The 18,171-nt window shown below is 48.7% G+C and overlaps 1 protein-coding gene across 2 annotated transcripts in view; it reads left to right on the top strand.

Annotated features, from left to right (window-relative positions):
- The first annotated feature begins 779 nt into the window (after window positions 1-779).
- CCDC6 (coiled-coil domain containing 6) overlaps window positions 780-18,171 on the top strand; it is a 119,246-nt gene continuing 101,854 nt past the window's right edge. Inside the window, exon 1 of one of the 2 annotated variants that reach the window (XM_082606646.1) lies at window positions 780-1,266. In XM_082606646.1, coding sequence (XP_082462772.1) covers window positions 958-1,266 — 309 coding nt within the window. In that variant the 5' untranslated portion in view covers window positions 780-957. The remainder of the gene's footprint in view (window positions 1,267-18,171) is intronic. The other variant, XM_082606645.1, reaches the window with a different exon arrangement.

An 18,171-nucleotide genomic window follows, 5' to 3' on the forward strand; every position in this document is an offset into this window, starting at 1 on the left:
ATGTTACTGTCTTAATCCTATTGCGCTACACGTCCTGGCATTGTCTGCAAGATGCAGAGAAAAAAAAAAAAGTTGCACCTTGTTTAAACAATTGAGCGCAGTGTGGTTTACGAGATTATGAGGAGGAGAGGGCGGTGTGTCTCTTCCGCACATTTTTTCTTAACGAGGTTAACCTGTGGCTGCTGTCGCCTTGCCCTCCTCGGCTCCTTGCAGGGTAACTTTCTGTTCGGTGAGCGCTATCCGAAGCTTCCTAGGCAAGCTCAAGGAGATCAAACTAAAAGGGCTGCGTGTGTGTCTGAAGCAGACAGAGGGAGACAGGAGCACACACTGTCGGCGGAAGATGGGGCCACGGGCTCGGCCGGGGCTGGATGCCAGAGCCGGGCTGACCTTTCCACGTGTCCCCAGCACCTGCGAGGCTAGTGGGGCATTAGGTTTCCTTCTCCTAGGAGCGGGCCCGAGCCCGGAAGAGGCTGGGCGGCCTCGGGCTTAGGTCAGGGGGCTGGGAGGCCCACCCTCGGAACACGTGTGGCCGGCGAGCGGCTGGTGCGTAGGTTGGCCTGGCCTTCCCGCCCCGGCCGGGCCCGCGCTTCCCCAGCCGGCCGGCGCACGCCAGGAGGAGGGCGGCGGCGGCGGCGGCGGCGGCGGTGGGCGGGTCTCGGAGCTTTCGGCCGGCTTTGCAGGGCGGCCTAGCGAGCGCGCCAGGCTCGGCTGGAGCGAGCCCCAGTGCAATACTGCCCAAGCCCGGGCGGGGTCTCTGTTCTCTGGCAGAGGAGGTCCCTTGGCAGCGGGAAGCTCCCTCTCTTTCTCTCGCAGCCGCTCCGAGTCTGCGCCCTGCTGCCAGGCTCCCAGCTCGGCGCTCCCCTGTGCTCGCCCGGCGCCCACTCATTCGCAGCCCAGCCTTCGCCGCCGCCGCCTCCCTGCTCCTCCTCCTCGTCGTCTCCCCAGCCCGCCGCGGCCATGGCGGACAGCGCCAGCGAGAGCGACACGGACGGGGCGGGGGGCAGCAGCGGCAGCTCGGCCGCCATGCAGTCGTCTTGCTCGTCGACTTCGGGCGCCGGTGGCGGCGGTGGCGGCGGGGGAGGCGGCGGCGGTGGGAAGTCGGGGGGCATTGTCATCTCGCCGTTCCGCCTGGAGGAGCTCACCAACCGCCTGGCCTCGCTGCAGCAGGAGAATAAGGTGCTCAAGATCGAGCTGGAGACCTACAAACTCAAGTGCAAGGCGCTGCAGGAGGAGAACCGCGACCTGCGCAAAGCCAGCGTGACCATCGTGAGTGTCCCCCAGGGGCGCGCCGCAGCGCCGACCTCCGTCCGCCCCCGGGAGAAGCTGCGCCCAGACCCGGGCGGCCCCCGGGCTCCCCGAGGCTCCCGAGGACCCGCAGAGAGCACGCTCCCTGCCAAGACCCGCCGGCCCCGGAGGGTGGGGGAGAGGGAGGTGTCTCTTCGGGGCCGCGCGGGTCTGCCCTCCCCGGGGTCCAGGCCCCTCGCGGGGTGCGGGAGGAGGCTGCTGGAACCACCACCCGCGTTTCCTTGTCGCCTCTGGGGAGGAGGCCCCTCCCGGGCGGAGCTGGAGGCTGGCGGCGTGGCTGGGGAGGCGGGGTGGGACTTTTTTCAGTCCTAGTTTGCTTGAGGGGTGCGTGCAGAACCCGGGAGTCCTAGGCAGAGAGAGAGGGAGGAAGCCGGGGCCTGTTCCGGGGGCCTGCGTTGGGGTTCGGGGGGTGCGCAGCTGGGCTGGGCACTTCGCTGGCATCAGGACGGCGCTATAGCTGGATCGCCCGGGGAGGGGGCGGGAGAGAGTGGCCGGGAATCCGGGAAGTGGAGTTTTTCTGGCCAGGATCGAGAGGGAAGGGCGGGTACCGGAGCTGATGCTCCCACCTCTGTCGGAAGCCCTTTCCTTGGGCGGGGGGTGGCGGCGGCGGTGTACAGCCGGGAGAATGCAGCATCTTATACCGGCCTGGACAGAGTGAAGGCTACAAAGCCTGAACCGGCCGAAACCTGGGTGAAGGGGATCGACTGACTCCCTCGCTGAGCAAGATGTACGTGTGTTTGCTTCATTGGTGGTGGAGTGTCTAGGGATATTTTGCTTCGGAGTCCAGATACTTGACGGGAGAACTGGCTGTCTGTTCTGTTTCCACCTGGCCTCCAGAGGTGCCCCCGAAGAGGGGAAGATTAGGGGTGTAGGTCTCCCTTTTAGTGTAGCAGGCCTTTCGAAAGGCCACTATTAGCTACGGTGAGGAGAAACATAACTGGAAAAAGTACATTGTGTGCTCTCACCTACCATCCCTGCCAGCTAGCCACATCATTAACTTGCAGGATCCCCATACAGACAACCCTGTTGAGATCAAAACAGATTCCCAGCCAGGAGGAGAGAGGAAAGTGTCAAGAAACCAACGGGGTAAATTGCTATTGCTGCTGCAGAATAGCTGATTAGGCTGAACCTTCAGGTGGAGAAAAAGGCATGAACTTGGGGACAGATCAAAGATCACAACCCTGGAAAGGAAATGGGGCACGTTTAGGATGCCCCTGTGCCAGGAAAAAGTCTTCAGTGGAGGAGGGAGTGTGTGTATGCTCCCCCCCACCGCCAGTGCTAGCTCACACTTGGGAACTGGATGGCATTCTGAATTTGCTTAGAAAGCAGGTTTTCACCCCAGTTTCAGTGTGGTGGGCAGCCTAAATAGAAATTGATTGTTGAAAGACACTCCGCATGCTCAAATCCAGCCCTGGTGAATGGCATTGGAGCCATATTCATGTGTCTGCAGACTGTAAAGTTCTTGAAGTGCCCTTTTGGTAGGAAGGGGGAGGAATTTGCAGAGGCAGCCACTTCCAAGCCTCTTGAGTAGCTTTCTTGGCTGAGAGAGATGTCTACGGTGAGTGGGGGTTTGAGAAGAGGGGGAAGCTGGTGGAAGCAATTTAGTTAAGGTTGGACTTAGTAAATGAGAGGGTTCGTTGGTCTCTTGGAGAACGTGAACCACCAAAAGCAGTAACACTTACACAAAACAGAATCTCTGGCTTCTTGCGTACTGTGAGCAATTCAGGCTGTTTTTGTTTGGGAGGGAGGATAAGGGGGGCGGAGAGACCAGGAAAGGGTTATCTGTTTGACACCTGGCCATATTAAAAAGTAGGTCTGTAGATTGTACGCCACACGTTGGCTTTGCATGGACAAACACGTTCATTCCTGGTGTATAAGATCAGAGGCCTGTGAATACTTGGCGAGAAGAGCGTGCGAGGTGGTGGCTTCCTTGGCACTTCCCTCAACTAAAACTGACATTTCACCAAATACGCCTTGTGAAATGTTCTGTGGCCTCACTGAGTCAAATTTTTAAATTGTTTTAGATGACAGCCTATACGTACCAGAAGTCTCTCCATGCTTCTTTAATCTCTGATGAATATAATCAGGGAAACAAATAAAGTGCTTGTGGTTTCCTGAGTTCCCTAGTACTTGGCAGGTGTTACTAAGGCAAATGCAGAGGAGAGATTCCTTTAAGCTTTTGAGAGTTTTGTTAGAGTTAACTGACCTAGGACACAGATCGTGTTTGATGGGTTTGAATTTGCGAGGAGAAATGTGTGCGACCGCATGAAGTGGGTCTGTGGATGTAAGGATTCCATTGAACAACACTGTCATAGTCTATGTCAAGGTTAAGCTGCACAGCCCCTGACAACTCTTAACTGAAATATAGCCCTTGCTGGTAGCTGCCCAGGAAGTTTTTGACGAGGTCTAGATATTCAATTAAGTGAAGGCTTTGCTAGATTTTTCACTATCTAGTTTATTTGAAGGGAAGATGGTATCAGAATCCTATTACTGCTTGCCTTCATGGCTCTCACTAGTTCCTCTAATTGTGATATTAACTTTCATGTTTTGAGCACAGAAGGCGATTATGGATGTCTTTCGTTTTCCTTGAACGTATTCAGGAAGGTACCTTGCTAATCAGCTACACCCTGGGAAGAGAGCAGTGTGCTTTTATTAAAACTGTTTTTTAGAGTAGTTTTAGGTTTGCAGAAAATTTAAGCAGAAGGTGCAGAGATTTCCCCAATATTCCCTGCCCTTCCTCCCATCCTCCTTTATCAGCATCCCGCATCTGAGTGGTACATTTGTTACAATCAATGACCCAACATTGAAACATCTTAATCACCCAAAGTCTGTAGTTTACATTAGGGTTCACTCTTGGTGTTGTACATTCTATGGGTCTGGGCAAGTGTAAAATGACATGTAGCACCATAATGGTGTATAGAGCAGATCCAGTGCCCTAAAAATCCCCGCTGCTCTGCTTTTTCATCCGTCCCTAACCCCTGGCCACTACTGATCTTTTTACTGTCTCCATAGTTTTGTCTTTTCCAGAAAGTCATATAGTTGGAATCATACAGTCTGTAGCATTTTCACATTGACTTCTTTCACTTAGTAATATGCATTTAAGTTTCCTCCATGTTTTTTCATGGCTCGATAGCTCATTTCTTTTTAGTGTTGAATAATATTCCATTGTTTGGCTGTACCACAGCTTACTTATCCATTTACCTACTGAAGGACTTGGTTGCTTCCAAGTTTTTTTTTTTTTTTTCTGGTACGCGGGCCTCTCACTGTTGTGGCCTCTCCCGTTGCGGAGCACAGGCTCCAGACGCGCAGGCTCAGCGGCCATGGCTCACGGGCCTAGCCGCCCTGCGGCACGTGGGATCCTCCCCGACTGGGGCACGAACCCGTGTCTCCTGCATCGGCAGGCGGACTCTCAACCACTGCGCCACCAGGGAAACCCTGCTTCCAAGTTTTGGCAATTATTAATAAAGCTGCAGTAAACATTGTGGACAAGTTTTTGGGTGGACAGAGGTTTCAGCTCATTTGAGTAAATTCTAAGGAGCACAATTACTGGATGGTATGGTGAGAGTGTTTTTATTTTGTTAAGAAACTACCAGACAGTCTTTTTGAAGTGGCTGTAGCATTTTTGCATTCCCACCAGCAATGAATGAGAGTTCCTGTTGCTCCACATCCTTGCTAGCATTTGATGTTGTCTGTTTTAGATTTTGTCCATTCTAATAGGTGTGTAGTCATATCTCATTATTGTGCCCTATTTTGTTAAGCCAAGTCCAAAGGCCAGTAGAAGTTCTTAACCAATGGTCTTTTCTGTCTCTTTTGGTATGTAGGCGTTTATTCTGGTCAAGCTACCCATTTAGTAAAGGACTGGTTTCATGGGTCTGTGTTCTCCGCATTTGTATGATAGAGGTAAACATCATCTGTGGGGAAGAACCAACTGTACTAGGCCCTTCATCCATGTCTACAAGTGTCTGGTGTTACCACTTGCCCCCAGTGTGTTTTCTTTGGCTTAGAGGTGGAATGGAATGTTTTGAGTGATTATCTGATTTCTCCCAGTAAATCAGCAGTGGAACCAGACTGCTTATTATTGATCATAATTTCTCCTTTGGAGTGGAGAAAGTAAACAACAAATGCTCAGTCACACTGTTGAGTAGCTTTTAGATGTTAAGGCTAAGTCTATCTGGCTTGTCCTGTGGGTTAAAGTGTAATCGGAGACTATCTGACTCAGTGCAGTGAGATGTGTCCAGGGGTCGCGGCCTCTGAGAAGATGAGGAAATGCAATTGTGGGCAGTAATTGAATGGCTTCAAAGTTCTGGACTAGTTTCTCAGGGTATAAGCAGGGCTAATTCTCTAGTTCTCTAAGGTGTGTTTTCTGTACCACTTCAGGCCTTTGCCATGTGTTTGGTTAGAAAATAAATAGCTATGTTAAGTCACTAGAATTTAGTTGTCTTTTTCTATCTATAAAATTAGTCTTTCATTATAGAAGTTTAGGGAAATAGAGGAATACAAAGGCATTTTGAAGTTATGGTAGAAAAACATGTTAGTACGGCATGATTAGAAAACCTGGCTATTTTAAATATCAACAGTGTAATGATTTCATTAACCAGTAAAAGCCACCGTATAGTTAATATTGTGGATTTTGGATTATTTGTTCTGGAAGCCTAATACATTATTTTCCATTTTTTAAGACTTTGTTTTGGCAGACTCTATGAAGCTATCAATCAACATTGCCCTTATAAAAAGGTGTAGTGTGTGTCATTTTTTTTTTCCTGCTTTAAAACTTTTTTTCTTAGATTCTTACGGTAACACCCAACTTTAGACACAACTCTGAGAAAAGTATGACCTCACAGTTAGGTCTAATTATACACAAATCCAGTCTTCTTAAAGAGGCTATTCTTAGATTTCTTCTGTATGTTTCATATAATCTCTTTGTATTTGATTTAAAAAAAAATCCCCACAAAACCGTAGAGGACAGTTGTGACAGTCTTTTCTAGTACTTTTATTTATTTTGCTGAGGTTGGGGAATAGTTCAGAGAGTCACCAGTATCTAGTTTGTGGTGACTCTTGTTCAAGACCAGAGACACTGGTCTGAAGCAGAAATCCAAGTTGTCTGTTGCTTGCTCACAGATTTTCAGTGGCTTCCATTGCCCTCTGGATCCGGGTAAACTTTCTGTGGTTTACCAGGCTCTGTGTGCTCTGGCCCCTGCTTGCTTCACAGACACACCCCTCACATTCTCAAAGCTCCCACTCTGCTGAACTGCTGGTTCCTGGAATTTCAATAGATTTCTCTGGCTTCTCTAAGGTGTACCTCCTGCCCTTAAATGTCCTTTCCTACTCCTTCACCTAGTAAATGCAAGTAGACTATATTTCCTCCCTGACCCCAGCGTGTGCTAGCGCTGCCTGTTTACTAGCCACACGCTGGGTTACATGCCCATTCATGAGACCGCCCCTTCTCCAGGCCCCCATCACATAGGTCTCCCCTTTGGGAGTGGGAGATGTGTTCATTCCTTCAGGGGCAGAATTTGCCTTGTTCACTTCTGTTCCTCAGTGCTTGGCATGCAGTAGACACTCAAGGGGATGTTGGGTTGACCGCAGAGGCATTGGGTGATGAGGTGTTTTTGTTTTGTTTTGTTTTTTACTGGGCAAGGGCACCAAGACTGTCTCCTGACCTTGTGATCTTAGAGCCGCTCTCCTACCTGTGTCCGGAACAACAGCAAACGGCATCTTCACCATCGTTGGTCGGATGAATGGATATATTGTATACTTTGGGAGAACACTACAATCAGTGTGTGTCCCAAGCCTTTGCTTTCTAACTATGGATGATGTAGGCTGCCTGGTAGCATATACCTAGGCGTTCATGATACATTTCACCTCTAAAAGATACATTTCACCTCTAAAAGATACATTTTACCTCTAAAAGGGAACAAAGTGTCTTTGGGTTCACCTTTCCAAGGGCTTTGTTGGAAGTGTTCAGATTTGCCACCGCAGTTTTGGTGATGGTGGCACGTCACTCCAGGCGTTTCTTATAACCTTATTTAATGTTGAAATGCCCCACAGCGGCTTCTGGGAAACAATCATGGCCATCAAGGGCGGGGAGGCATCAGGGCAAGTGCCAGGCACCTGAATCTCCAAACTGAGGAAGTTGCTGCAAACAGGATGGGGAGACTTGCTGAATTCTTGTGGATTTCCACATGTGGCTTGCAGAATGGAGTTTGGGGGGTTAATAGAGTGTCACACCCAGTGTGTACTTGCGTTCTTTTTTTTTTTTTTCTTCTTTTTCCTCAAATTATGCCTTGCAGCGTTTACACCTAGCAAAGCTAATCTGAGCTTTTAGACTCATACAGCCAGGTTGAGCAAGGAGTAACAGTCACCTTCCTTGTTCCCTCAGTGGGTAGGTGTTGTATTTTGTTTTCAATCACCGTGCAGTTGCTTTTAGATTGATTGATCATCAAAGCTAGCAAAGTAAATGTTCACCGGTTCAGGGTGTTATTTCTTGGTGGTGGTTGAATTCTTCTTGACGGGTGAACGAATGTCCTGGAAAATATTTCTAATTGTCAGGATCTTGGAGTGGGGTTAACTTGCAGACTCTTCCTATTTTACTTCGCCAAGGCTGTCAGATTTTCTTATCTTTGATGCTTCTCAAGCCCACAGCTGTGGATTTTATCCCAGTGCTCCTACCAGTAAATTGCAAATGTCACACTGTGTAGGCCATCTCTTTTAGGGAGAGTATTAAACAAAGGGTTAATAGTTTGATGGTTATTTAGAATGAACTCACCTCCTTACTTATTACTAGTCTGTAGATTCGATGCATGGGGTGCAGTTTGGTGATTAAATGCTGGGAAATTTTCACCTCTTCACTATGGCACTGAATGGCATGTGATAAATACAGCCTGAAATAGGATTCAACTTACAAGTACTTGGGAACTGCCTACTGTGTGCCAAATACTCTGAAATACCCAGAAGGAATGTAAGGGCTTCTCCAGCAGGATTGCACTTGACTTGCATTCAGCTTGGCCCCAGTTGGGTGCTATAGGGAATTCAGAGCAGAGGGAACGGTCCTTCCCTCTCCAGCACTTTGCAGCCCAGAGAGTTGTGAAGTGCAGAAATAACCAACATACAAGTGGAAACAAGAAAGGTAGTTCAGGCAGACTGGTGCCAGGGTTCCAGGGAGGGCTGGCTTACCTTCCGCCTTCCAAAATGAAGTTCATCTAATGCGGTGAATACATCTAAGGGAAACAATGTCAGTGAATACATCTAAGGGAAACAATGTGTCATATTCACTCACAGTTCAGTTAGCTTGGAGTTTATTTTTATTTTGTAAGGCAGAGATGGGGAGAACTGTTGCTCCATTTGTCTGTCCAGGTGGCACCGAAAGCCTTTTTGTTTGTTTTTAATTTTCTTTTTATGTGGTGATGATTGAAAATAAATGTCATTGATGTTTTTACCTTCATAATTTACATCTGCCTGTAGATCAAAATTATGTAGGTGGTTTTTTCATCTATTCCTGTTACACTCTGCGGCTCACCCACTTTCCTTATATGGAAATTGTTGGATGGACCAAATTTCTTAAGTCTTTAATGGGAAACTGTGTTTACCTTAAAGTTAATTAGAGATACTAGTTTATGGACAATTTCAAACTCCAGTCTTTTAAAAAAGCCCTGTTGATTGATGGGATAATCTTCCACGCATCTGTTCCAAATCAAACCAACCTCTGTGGGTGCCAGGTTTGTGTCACCAGTGAGCTGGTTAATACCCTCCAGGGCGTCTCAGGGCACTTGGGATCAAATGAGGCCATTCGCTGCTGAGGAGCAGAGTTTGGCATATTCAGCCAGACAGACGTAGGTCTTAATTCAAAAAAGTTTTCCATAGGAGGAAAGAGGAAAGTAAAAGAATGAAAACAACATGGAGTATGGGTGAGCTAAGGAAAGTTCTTAGAAATCTAGTACCTGCATTAAACCCTTCACGTGTTTCTTTCCTTAGTCAATAGTCTTGTGCAGTCAAGGTGTTTGAGACTGAATTAGAAGGGCTAAAATAGTCTTGAGAGAAAAATTATTTGGTGTTTAATTATAGGAAGAGCTTTTCAACTCATGAAATTATTTGCATGTAAGCAGTGGTGTTTTTTTTTTTCAATTATCCCAATATACCAACTCAAATTATTTAACTTTTATTCTATTGAGATTTTTGTTTGGGTTTTTTTTTTTTTTTTTTTTGGTTCTTCACTAGGCAGGCCTTAATTTATCTAAACAAAGACATTTGCTAAGAGTCAAAACATTGCGTCTCTGCTTCGTTTAGTAGCTCCTGATTATAGAAACACAAAAATTTGAGGGAAAAAAATCGGCTAGATGATTTTAACGTCTTTGTTCATCAAAGAATACAGTTTTGAGTATATGTGCCATAAAGCAGAGGTTTGGACTTCTTTAGGTCCAAATCACTACCTGGTAAGGTGCCATGTCCTTTGAAAAATATATTAAGTATTTCACATCATTTTAAACCTTGAGTGCGTGTAGCTTATTATTGAGAAATACCCTAAGTACCCAGAGAAGGGGGCCAGAGACATTTTTTTTTGGGTAATTTTTCTTTTTTTTTGGTGGTAATATATACACGACATAAAAGTTACCATTTTAACCTTTTGGTTTTTTTTGCGGTAGGCTGGCCTCTCACTGCCGTGGCCTCTCCTGTTGCGGAGCACAGGCTCCGGATGCGCAGGCTCAGCGGCCATGGCTCACGGGCCCAGCCGCTCTGCAGCATGTGGGATCTTCCCAGACCAGGGCACGAACCCGTGTCCCCTGCATCGGCAGGCGGACTCTCAACCAGTGCGCCACCAGGGAAACCCTTAACCATTTTTAAGTGTACAATTCGGTGGCGTTAGTTATATTCACAGTGTTGTGCAACCATCACCACTATCTCTGTCCAGGACTTTTTCATCATCCCAAGCAGAAACTCTGTTTCCAATAAACAGTAGCTCTCCATTTCTCCTATACCTCCAGCTCCTGGTAACTTCTATTTCTAGTGACTTTAAAATTTGTGTATTTTTTATAGGAAAAATTTAGTCTGATCTACAGAAGCAGCTAGCTGCTTTTTCTTGTCTTGGTATTGAAGTTGTGAATTAGGACCCAAAGCATTTTAATTAAAGTGCTGTTGATATCTTGCTCCGACTTCAATTTTTATTGCCTGTTGGCTATCCCACATCTGGGTCTTTTCTGTCATTCAGCAAACATATGGCACCCCAGCTCTGGGCTCTGCACCATTGTTCTGAATTTGCCTTTAGAGTGAGCACCCAGATGTGGAGAACCTGGGGAGGGACTAACCCACAGTGAAAGCTTGTCCTCTGGGGGAGAGAAAGGACTGGGAAAGGAAAGAAACCTGTAGATGATGGTTGCCCTTTTTTTTTTTTTTTAATGAAATGTCTCATGTTTAATTTCCTTGATGGCATTTCGAATAAACCATAATTTAAGGAAGTCTGAAAAAGAAAAAAAGCTTGAGATTCTTCCTTACCAGCATTGCTCTACTTGCAAGTCATTTTGTGCTGCTGTGACGACAGCTAATGTTTACCCAGTGCTTTTACTATGGCAAAGGTGCTGTCTGGAGGGCTGGCATATATCCTCTCATTTAATCTGCACCACTGATGGGTAGCCTGCAGATTTGCAAATGTAGGCCCAGAGAGGTTATGTAACTTGCCTGAAGACCCGGGGTGGGGGTGGGGGCTGGAATTTGAACTCCCAGTCTGGCCTCAGAGTTTAAGCACAAGGCTACCCATAAATTAATTTATGAACAGTTTTATTTTTATCCTTTTGGGGGCGTTTTCCTCTTAGTTGTTCCCACACTGTTGTATTGCTTCATTTAAAGTAGTGAGGGCTGCCCCATTAGCACAGCAAATTCCCAGGATGCCAACCCAGGCCTCAGGGAGTGTATCCAGGGTAGCAAACTCCCTGCTTTGGAAAAGAAACAATGATAAAGAGGGTGCCTTCAGTGGGTAGGGGGGTGGTTTGTCAGCACCTTTCTGGCTGTCTCGCCCTCCAGTATTGGGCCTTGGTCTGTTCCATCCCTGACCCTGTCTAATGTACCCCAGTAGGTGCCACCTCTGCTGATAGCTCAGCCATCTGGGCGCCTCTCCCCACCTCCTCTCCCCCCACCCAATCCCAGGTTGGAACAAGTCTCGTCGTACTTCTGTTATAACCTCTACTTAAAAATAGTCTGACTAGCACAATAAGAGTGGGTTGTTTTTCAAGCACTGTATTGATCACCTGCTGTATGCCAGGCAGTGTGCCACGGGTAGCAGCTGGGAGGAGACTGCACTGGGGGAGCTGGTGGAGGGCCCCTGACTTAGGCCGGGAGTGGGAACCACAGTCAAGGAGGGCTTTCTCTCTCTCAGGAGGTGATGCTGAAGCTAAAACCTGAAGGATAAATTGAAGTTCATGTAGGTGTGGGCAGGGGCGGTGGCAGGAGGAAGCATTCCATGAATGTGGGGAAGAGAAGGAAACTGGGGAGCAGGGCAGGGCCTGCGTGGGCTCTTTTCCTGGGTCCCATCCAGGGGCTGATGACAGAAGCGGGCAGGGAGCGGGGACAGTAGGAGCGTTTCTGCCTTTTCATAATCTGCTCTGGCTGCTTAGTGCAGACATTGGTGTTTTCCTTCTAAACTACTGGGAGACAGGTACTTTGTCATTTGTCATCTATAAGATGATCTGTCGTAGTCCATGATAATAATAGCTACGTATTATGGTCTCACTCTGTGCCCGGTGCATATCTGAACACCTTACTTTCAGGGACTCACTTCATTCTCACAGCAACGTTTTGCTGTCTCTGAGTCCCAGTATTTGAACTGGGCAGTCTGATGGTACCTTGGTCGGCGCATAAAACCCTGCCATTTGAAGCATCATTTGCATTTTTCCATAGCCTTAGCACAGCCGCTGCTCAGTTAACGTTTGTGGAATTTATTTTGGGGGGGGTGCCCAGGTTTACTTCTTATTAAACTCTAATAGAGTTAAACATACAGTAAAGTACCCAAGCTTTGAATGTACCAATTTATGGAAAAGTGCTCAGTGAATTCACAAATGAATTCACCAGTGTAAATCATTACCCCGATCAAAATGCATGCTGGTGTCAGCACCCCCGAAGTTCCCTTGTGCTCTGGTCCACTCATCACCCCTCCGAAAGTAACCTTGTTCTGACTTCTATCACTGTAGCTTAATTTTGCTGCTTTCTGAACTTCATATGATAAGTGACTTTATACAGAATGTATTTTGTATGTGTGTAGAGTCTTTGATTTCTTATCCTGGTTCCGACACTGCCTGTGTTACCTGTAGCAGTGGTTCTTTGCCACTGCTATGCAGTAGTCCACTGTGTGAGTATCTGTGGAATTGTTTTCAATTTAGCTCTGCCCCCTGGGTAGCCCCACCCCCTTCCCTAGTGTTGATCTCTGGGCACTGGAAGGGGACACAGGCCCTGCAGAACGTGTCTCCCAGTTAGTTGAGGTTCTAGCTACCTTGCTCGTTATGTTATGCTGCCCTCAGAGCCTTTGAGCCTTGGTGGACTTACCTGGTTAAACCAGAGCCTTCAGGGTTAGTACCTGTCTTGCTTCCACCCACTGTCGTTATGAGGATCAGATGAAACAGTGCACATCAAAGTGTTTTGGTAATTTGTGAATTATTATTCTTGTAGAAAATGATATTAAAGATGATAAGTAACCCCCCCCCATACACACTTTCTCTTGTTCTCCAAAATGTGTTTCAAGATGAAAACTGTTCTTGTTAATCCTCTATATAACATGATGGTGCAAAGCAGTGTCTGGCAAGCTGAGAGGCGACGGTTTGAGGCAGCAAGAACCAAGCTCTGCGGAGACCTGAGGCTGGGGAGCTCTGCAGCCTGGCTTCTCAGGGCCTGCGTTTTTCTGGCACTTGGGGATGCCTGGGAACTCGGCCGATTTCCTAGGGTTTGGTGAGTCAGGATGAAACCAGCCTGTGTCGCCGTGTGAAAGTAACAGGACAGGGCTTCCCTGGTGGCGCAGTGGTTGAGAGTCCGCCTGCCGATGCAGGGCACACGGGTTCGTGCCCCAGTCCGGGAAGATCCCACATGCCGCAGAGCGGCTGGGCCCGTGAGCCATGGCCACTGAGCCTGCGTGTCTGGAGCCTGTGCCCCGCAATGGGAGAGGCCACAGCAGTGAGAGACCCGCGTACCGAAAAAAAAAAAAAAAAGGAGGCAAACGCGTTTCCTAAAAGATCCATTTTTTCTTATAGGCCAGTTGTCGGGCTCCTTCCATTATTTCATGAAAAAAGACCCAGGGCGTGCCTTTGCCCGGTTTTCTGCCTTTAGCGTTGTGCGCAGCAGGCAGTCGTCCTGCTTCTCTGTCGTGTGACTTTTGACCCTGTTTCATGGGGATGTGGGTTCTAGAGGGTGGACTTTGATGGCTGAGACACGAATGCCTCTCCTGCTTAGCGGCTGGTCTGAAGAAGGGAAAGCAAAACAGGACTCTTTGAAACTGCCCAACTTTGCAGGCTTGCAGTGCCCACGTGCTGGAGGGACCGCCTGGCCTGTGAGCCCTGCATGGGTCTGTGGAGGCCAGCAGTTTGTTCGCTGGGGACTCCTCAAGGGACTGGTTTTCTTTCTGTTGCCTCTGGCTCTCTCTCTAGCAGTAGAAATGGTAGCCTGGGGACTTCGTGAAGGTTGAAGGAGCGTGCTTTTCACCAGGGCACCGTTGGGGTTTTACTGTCCTGCTATGAAGGCTTTTGGTGTGATGAGAGGGGGGCAGGGAGGACAGACAGACAGACAGACAGGCAGTTGGTGTAATTCAGGGACTCAGCTGGCATTGTCAGTAAACGAGTTGCAGTAAGCCGTCTGGGACCCAGGAATGCCCTTTCCGCCTTCGCTGTCATCTGTCTGCTCTAGCCAAGGCTTGTAGGGTCTTCTGGTTTCTCCCTGCCTCGCTCCCGGGCTACTTGGAGTGCCTGCCCATCGAACCCTTTGAGGCGAGGGAGAGAGCAGCACTGATCACTTGAACCCCTGATTTGTTTGGTTCTTCTTTGACCCCGTGCCTTGCAGCTCTGGGTCCTTGGTACCTGATGGGTGATGTGAAAAGGCACCTGGAATCCACCTGTCAGCCCACACGCGGAAGCCAGTAGGCTGTGCTGATTTTCATGAGTACATTCTTTCTCTTGTTCTCAAATTCCCGTGGGTTCCACCGCTCACATTTTTTGCTCTTAGGCTTTGACATGTTGTAGATTAGCATTCTCTGTGAGGCCGTCTGTGTGAATCATCCCTTCTTTCCTTTTATTCATTAACTCCTTTCTGTTTTTCCACCCCTGGGTTCTTGGAGAGAACTTGGTGTAATGGAGAGAGACTCGGAAACCAGATAGGGGTGCCAGATTAGGCAAAAACAAACACAGGATGAGGAGCTGTACTTAAATTTCAGGTAAACAATGAATAGTTTTTTAGTGTCTGTATGTCCCCACTGTGGCATGGAACATATGTGTGCTAAAAATTTATTTGCTGTTTATTTGAAATGTGAATTTAACTGGGCATCCTCTATTTTATCTGGCAATCCTAAAACCCATAAGACTTAAAAAATAAACAACAAACAACTCAGTTCTGCTCCTGCCTCCCTCTGTGATCATATGGCATCTTACCTGACCCCTAAGCCACTGTGCCTTCTCTAAAAAGGGCTCATGCTGTCTTAGCTCTCAGGTTTGGGGGACGCATTCAGTATCTTCCTTTTCTGTCTTTATGTGGTGATGGTGGATTTGCTTCTTGCCCTTCCTTTTCCTCCTCTCCTCCTCTGTGAAGCCAGCCCACACTGTCCTCTCCTTTAATGTGGCTCCTTTTTTTTTTTTTTTGGCTACACTGAGTGGCTTGCCGGATCTTAGCTCCCCGACCAGGGATGGAACCCATGCGCCCTGCAGTGGAAGCGCAGAGTCTTAACCACTGGACTGCCAGGGAAGTCCCTAGTGTGGCTCTTTGGGGTCTTCCCGGGGCATCACCTCCTCTTCTTCCTCAAGCTGCCCTCAGTTCACTTTCACTTTTTCTGTCCTTCCTCCACCAGCTTCCTTAATTTCTTCCTCCCTGCAAGCTGTCTTTGACTGAATGTCTCAGGTGTCTCCCTTTATTTGGCCACATGTTACCAGCCCTCTTGTTTCATTTCTCCTTTCCTTCTGAGCCTGCAGTGGCACAGGGAGAACAGGGCATTTCGGCCTCTCACTGTAAGGCCAGGCACAGATCACAAATACTTTTGGGGCCTCGGTTTTCTCTTCGGTTCACTGAGAAGGCTTGTTGAGAATTCAGGGATTGCAAACAGGCAGGCTGCTTTTGGCCCACAGGTGAGTGGTTTGGCTTCAGAGTTTGGAAAGCCCTTGGAAAGAGAGGTCTTAGGACAGGAAAGGCACGGATGCTCTCGTTTGCCTTGGGCATCATCTCTGTCTGTCAGCTTCACAGGCTGGTTCATTTTGCATCCTGCTGGCAGTCGGGTTTGAAACCCCGGAGCTATGTTTCAGGTAATGGCTGATGAAGCCAGCATGCACTGTTTCATTGAGCTCTTTTTTTTTTTTTTTTTTTTTTTTTGCTGTACGCGGGCCTCTCACTGTTGTGGCCTCTCCCGTTGCGGAGCACAGGCTCCGGACGCACAGGCTCAGCGGCCATGGCTCACGGGCCCAGCCGCTCCGCGGCATATGGGATCCTCCCAGACCGGGGCACGAACCCGTATCCCCTGCATCGGCAGGCGGACTCTCAACCACTGCGCCACCAGGGAGGCCCTCATTGAGCTCTTGAAACAAAACCACAGGGCACAGTTGGTGCAGATTTACAGATCGAGAGAGCCGAAGTACAGAGAGGTTACCTTGCCAGAGTCACTGGATTGGCAGGCCGGCTCTGCAGCCCCCATCCTTAACCACTGTGTTGTATTTCTGTGACCACTGGCAGCTGTGAGGTTCCGTGAAATTCCTTGTAGGAGTGCAGAGTAGAGCAAAGTTGGTTTTTCTTTTACCTTCATAACCTTAAGTCCTTGTCCTGTCATCTGGGCAGTTGCTCTATATTCTTGGGTAGTGAATCCTTAGACTCAGTTTCCTCTCAAGGATCCTTCTTCTTTCCCTTTGTTGCCTGAAAACTGAGTTTGCCTCTTGATGGGTTTCAGGCCAAAAGACACAACCAAGCCAAAGAGCAGGAGAAGGAAGGATTTATTACTTGCGGCAAGTAAGGAGGGCACCGGGGATCTTTCCCCAAAGCAGTGTCTCCACAACAGCAAAATTGGGGTTAGGGATAGGGTTAGCTTAAGGGTACATGCATATTCGTGAAGTGGCCTGAGCGGAGACTTCAGCATAGAATTGGGACAAAGTTTGACAGAGTCCAAGCTTTAGTTTATTGAAGTCAGGAGGGTCAGAAAAGGTCAGTATCATTCCGTCCCTGGGGACCTTTGTCCCTGCGGAACTCAAAGATAGGTATCAGATTATATATCCCTTGAGGAGGAACTAGGACTCTGTTTTATTGCTCAGCTGTTGTTTCCGGGCTGCTTTTCCTTTGTTTCTGCATTCCCTCACTTCCCTTAAGATCATTAATTACTGAGACCTGTTCAAGGGCAAGCACTGTGGCTAGGCTTTGATCATAGGATGGCTTAGGCCCAAAATGGCTTCCCTTATGTCAAGAAAGCCATGCCTGGTTCTCTTTCTCCAGGGACCCCCTACCCTATCTGCTTCCACCGTAAAGACGTTTCCAAAAGTTTTCTCTTCCTGCAGCCTGCCTCTAGCGCTTAGAGATGATCAAGTGTCCTTGGCGTTCATTTAACTCAGTTTAGTTTTTGGACACCTACTAAGTGCCGGCTGTATGCTTGAGATGTCCTTTTAGGAGCAAGGCAGGGCATTCAAAGCTCAAGGAGACTTTGTGAAGGAGCTCAGAGGCTGCTAGGAGACAGGTGAGAAAGCAGTGACCACAGCGTGCTTGAAGGAAGATGGAACCCATTTAGGGTTCACACAGGAAAACAGACCCTGCAGAGTAAGAGGGAGAGAATTTAATCCCGGGGGTTGGTTATCCCAATGATAGAGTCGCTGAGAATACAACTCACCGGGAGGGGCAGTGAGACAGGCGAGGGGTTTGCAGCAGCAGGACAGCACTCCCATACCTCCTCCTCCAGAGGGCAAAGGGTAGAGCTGGTGTTATCAGAGCCCAGGGCAGGGGTCACTCAGGGAGAGGGCTGGAACCATGGGGGCCTTGAGACAGGAATGCTGCCCAAGGTGGAGAGGAGAGGGGAGAAACACCCCAACCCTCCCTCCTTCCTCCCTTCCAGCCTCTGGCCTGTGCTCCTCATTGGCTGAATTGGCTTGAAGATCTCCGATTCCAGGGAACAGGGAGATGCAGCCTGCAGAGGTTCCCCCTCCCCCGCTGAGCAGGAGAAGGGCGGTCAGTGCAGGGCTCTTGCGCCAGACTGGCTCGGGCAGAAATGAAAATGGAATGAGTGGCGTCGGCCTGGGTGGTCGCTGAACGCTTCACAGATGACAGAATGTTGGAGGACTTGTAGGTTTTCATGGCGAAGGGCATTCCAGGGAGGAGGACCTGCAGGGACCAAGGCACAGCAGCCGGAAACAGCAGGCTCCGCTTGCAGCATCGCAGGTGGCTCCAAATGGCTGAATTTTGGTACCTGCGGTCTTGTTCCGTCCCTCTTTCTTCTGCAGCAGAAGCCCCTTTCCCAGAGTGCTTTCCCGTGTCCGTGTTCTCATTTATGGCTGAAGTGAGCTTTCCCACGGGGAAGGCCGAGTGGGAAGCTCTGCACCTTGCCCCCTCCTTCACAGAGCCCATGTCCTCTCACAGTGCTCAACAGCTGGGGTGCCTCGCCAGCCCAGAAAGCAGTTTATGGCCAATGCCAGTTACATATGGTGCCTGGGACCCTTCCCGCCCCAGGGC

The sequence above is a fragment of the Mesoplodon mirus genome (genome assembly GCF_964341445.2).
Source record: "Mesoplodon mirus genome assembly, chromosome: 2".
NCBI classification, from domain to species: domain Eukaryota; kingdom Metazoa; phylum Chordata; class Mammalia; order Artiodactyla; family Ziphiidae; genus Mesoplodon; species Mesoplodon mirus.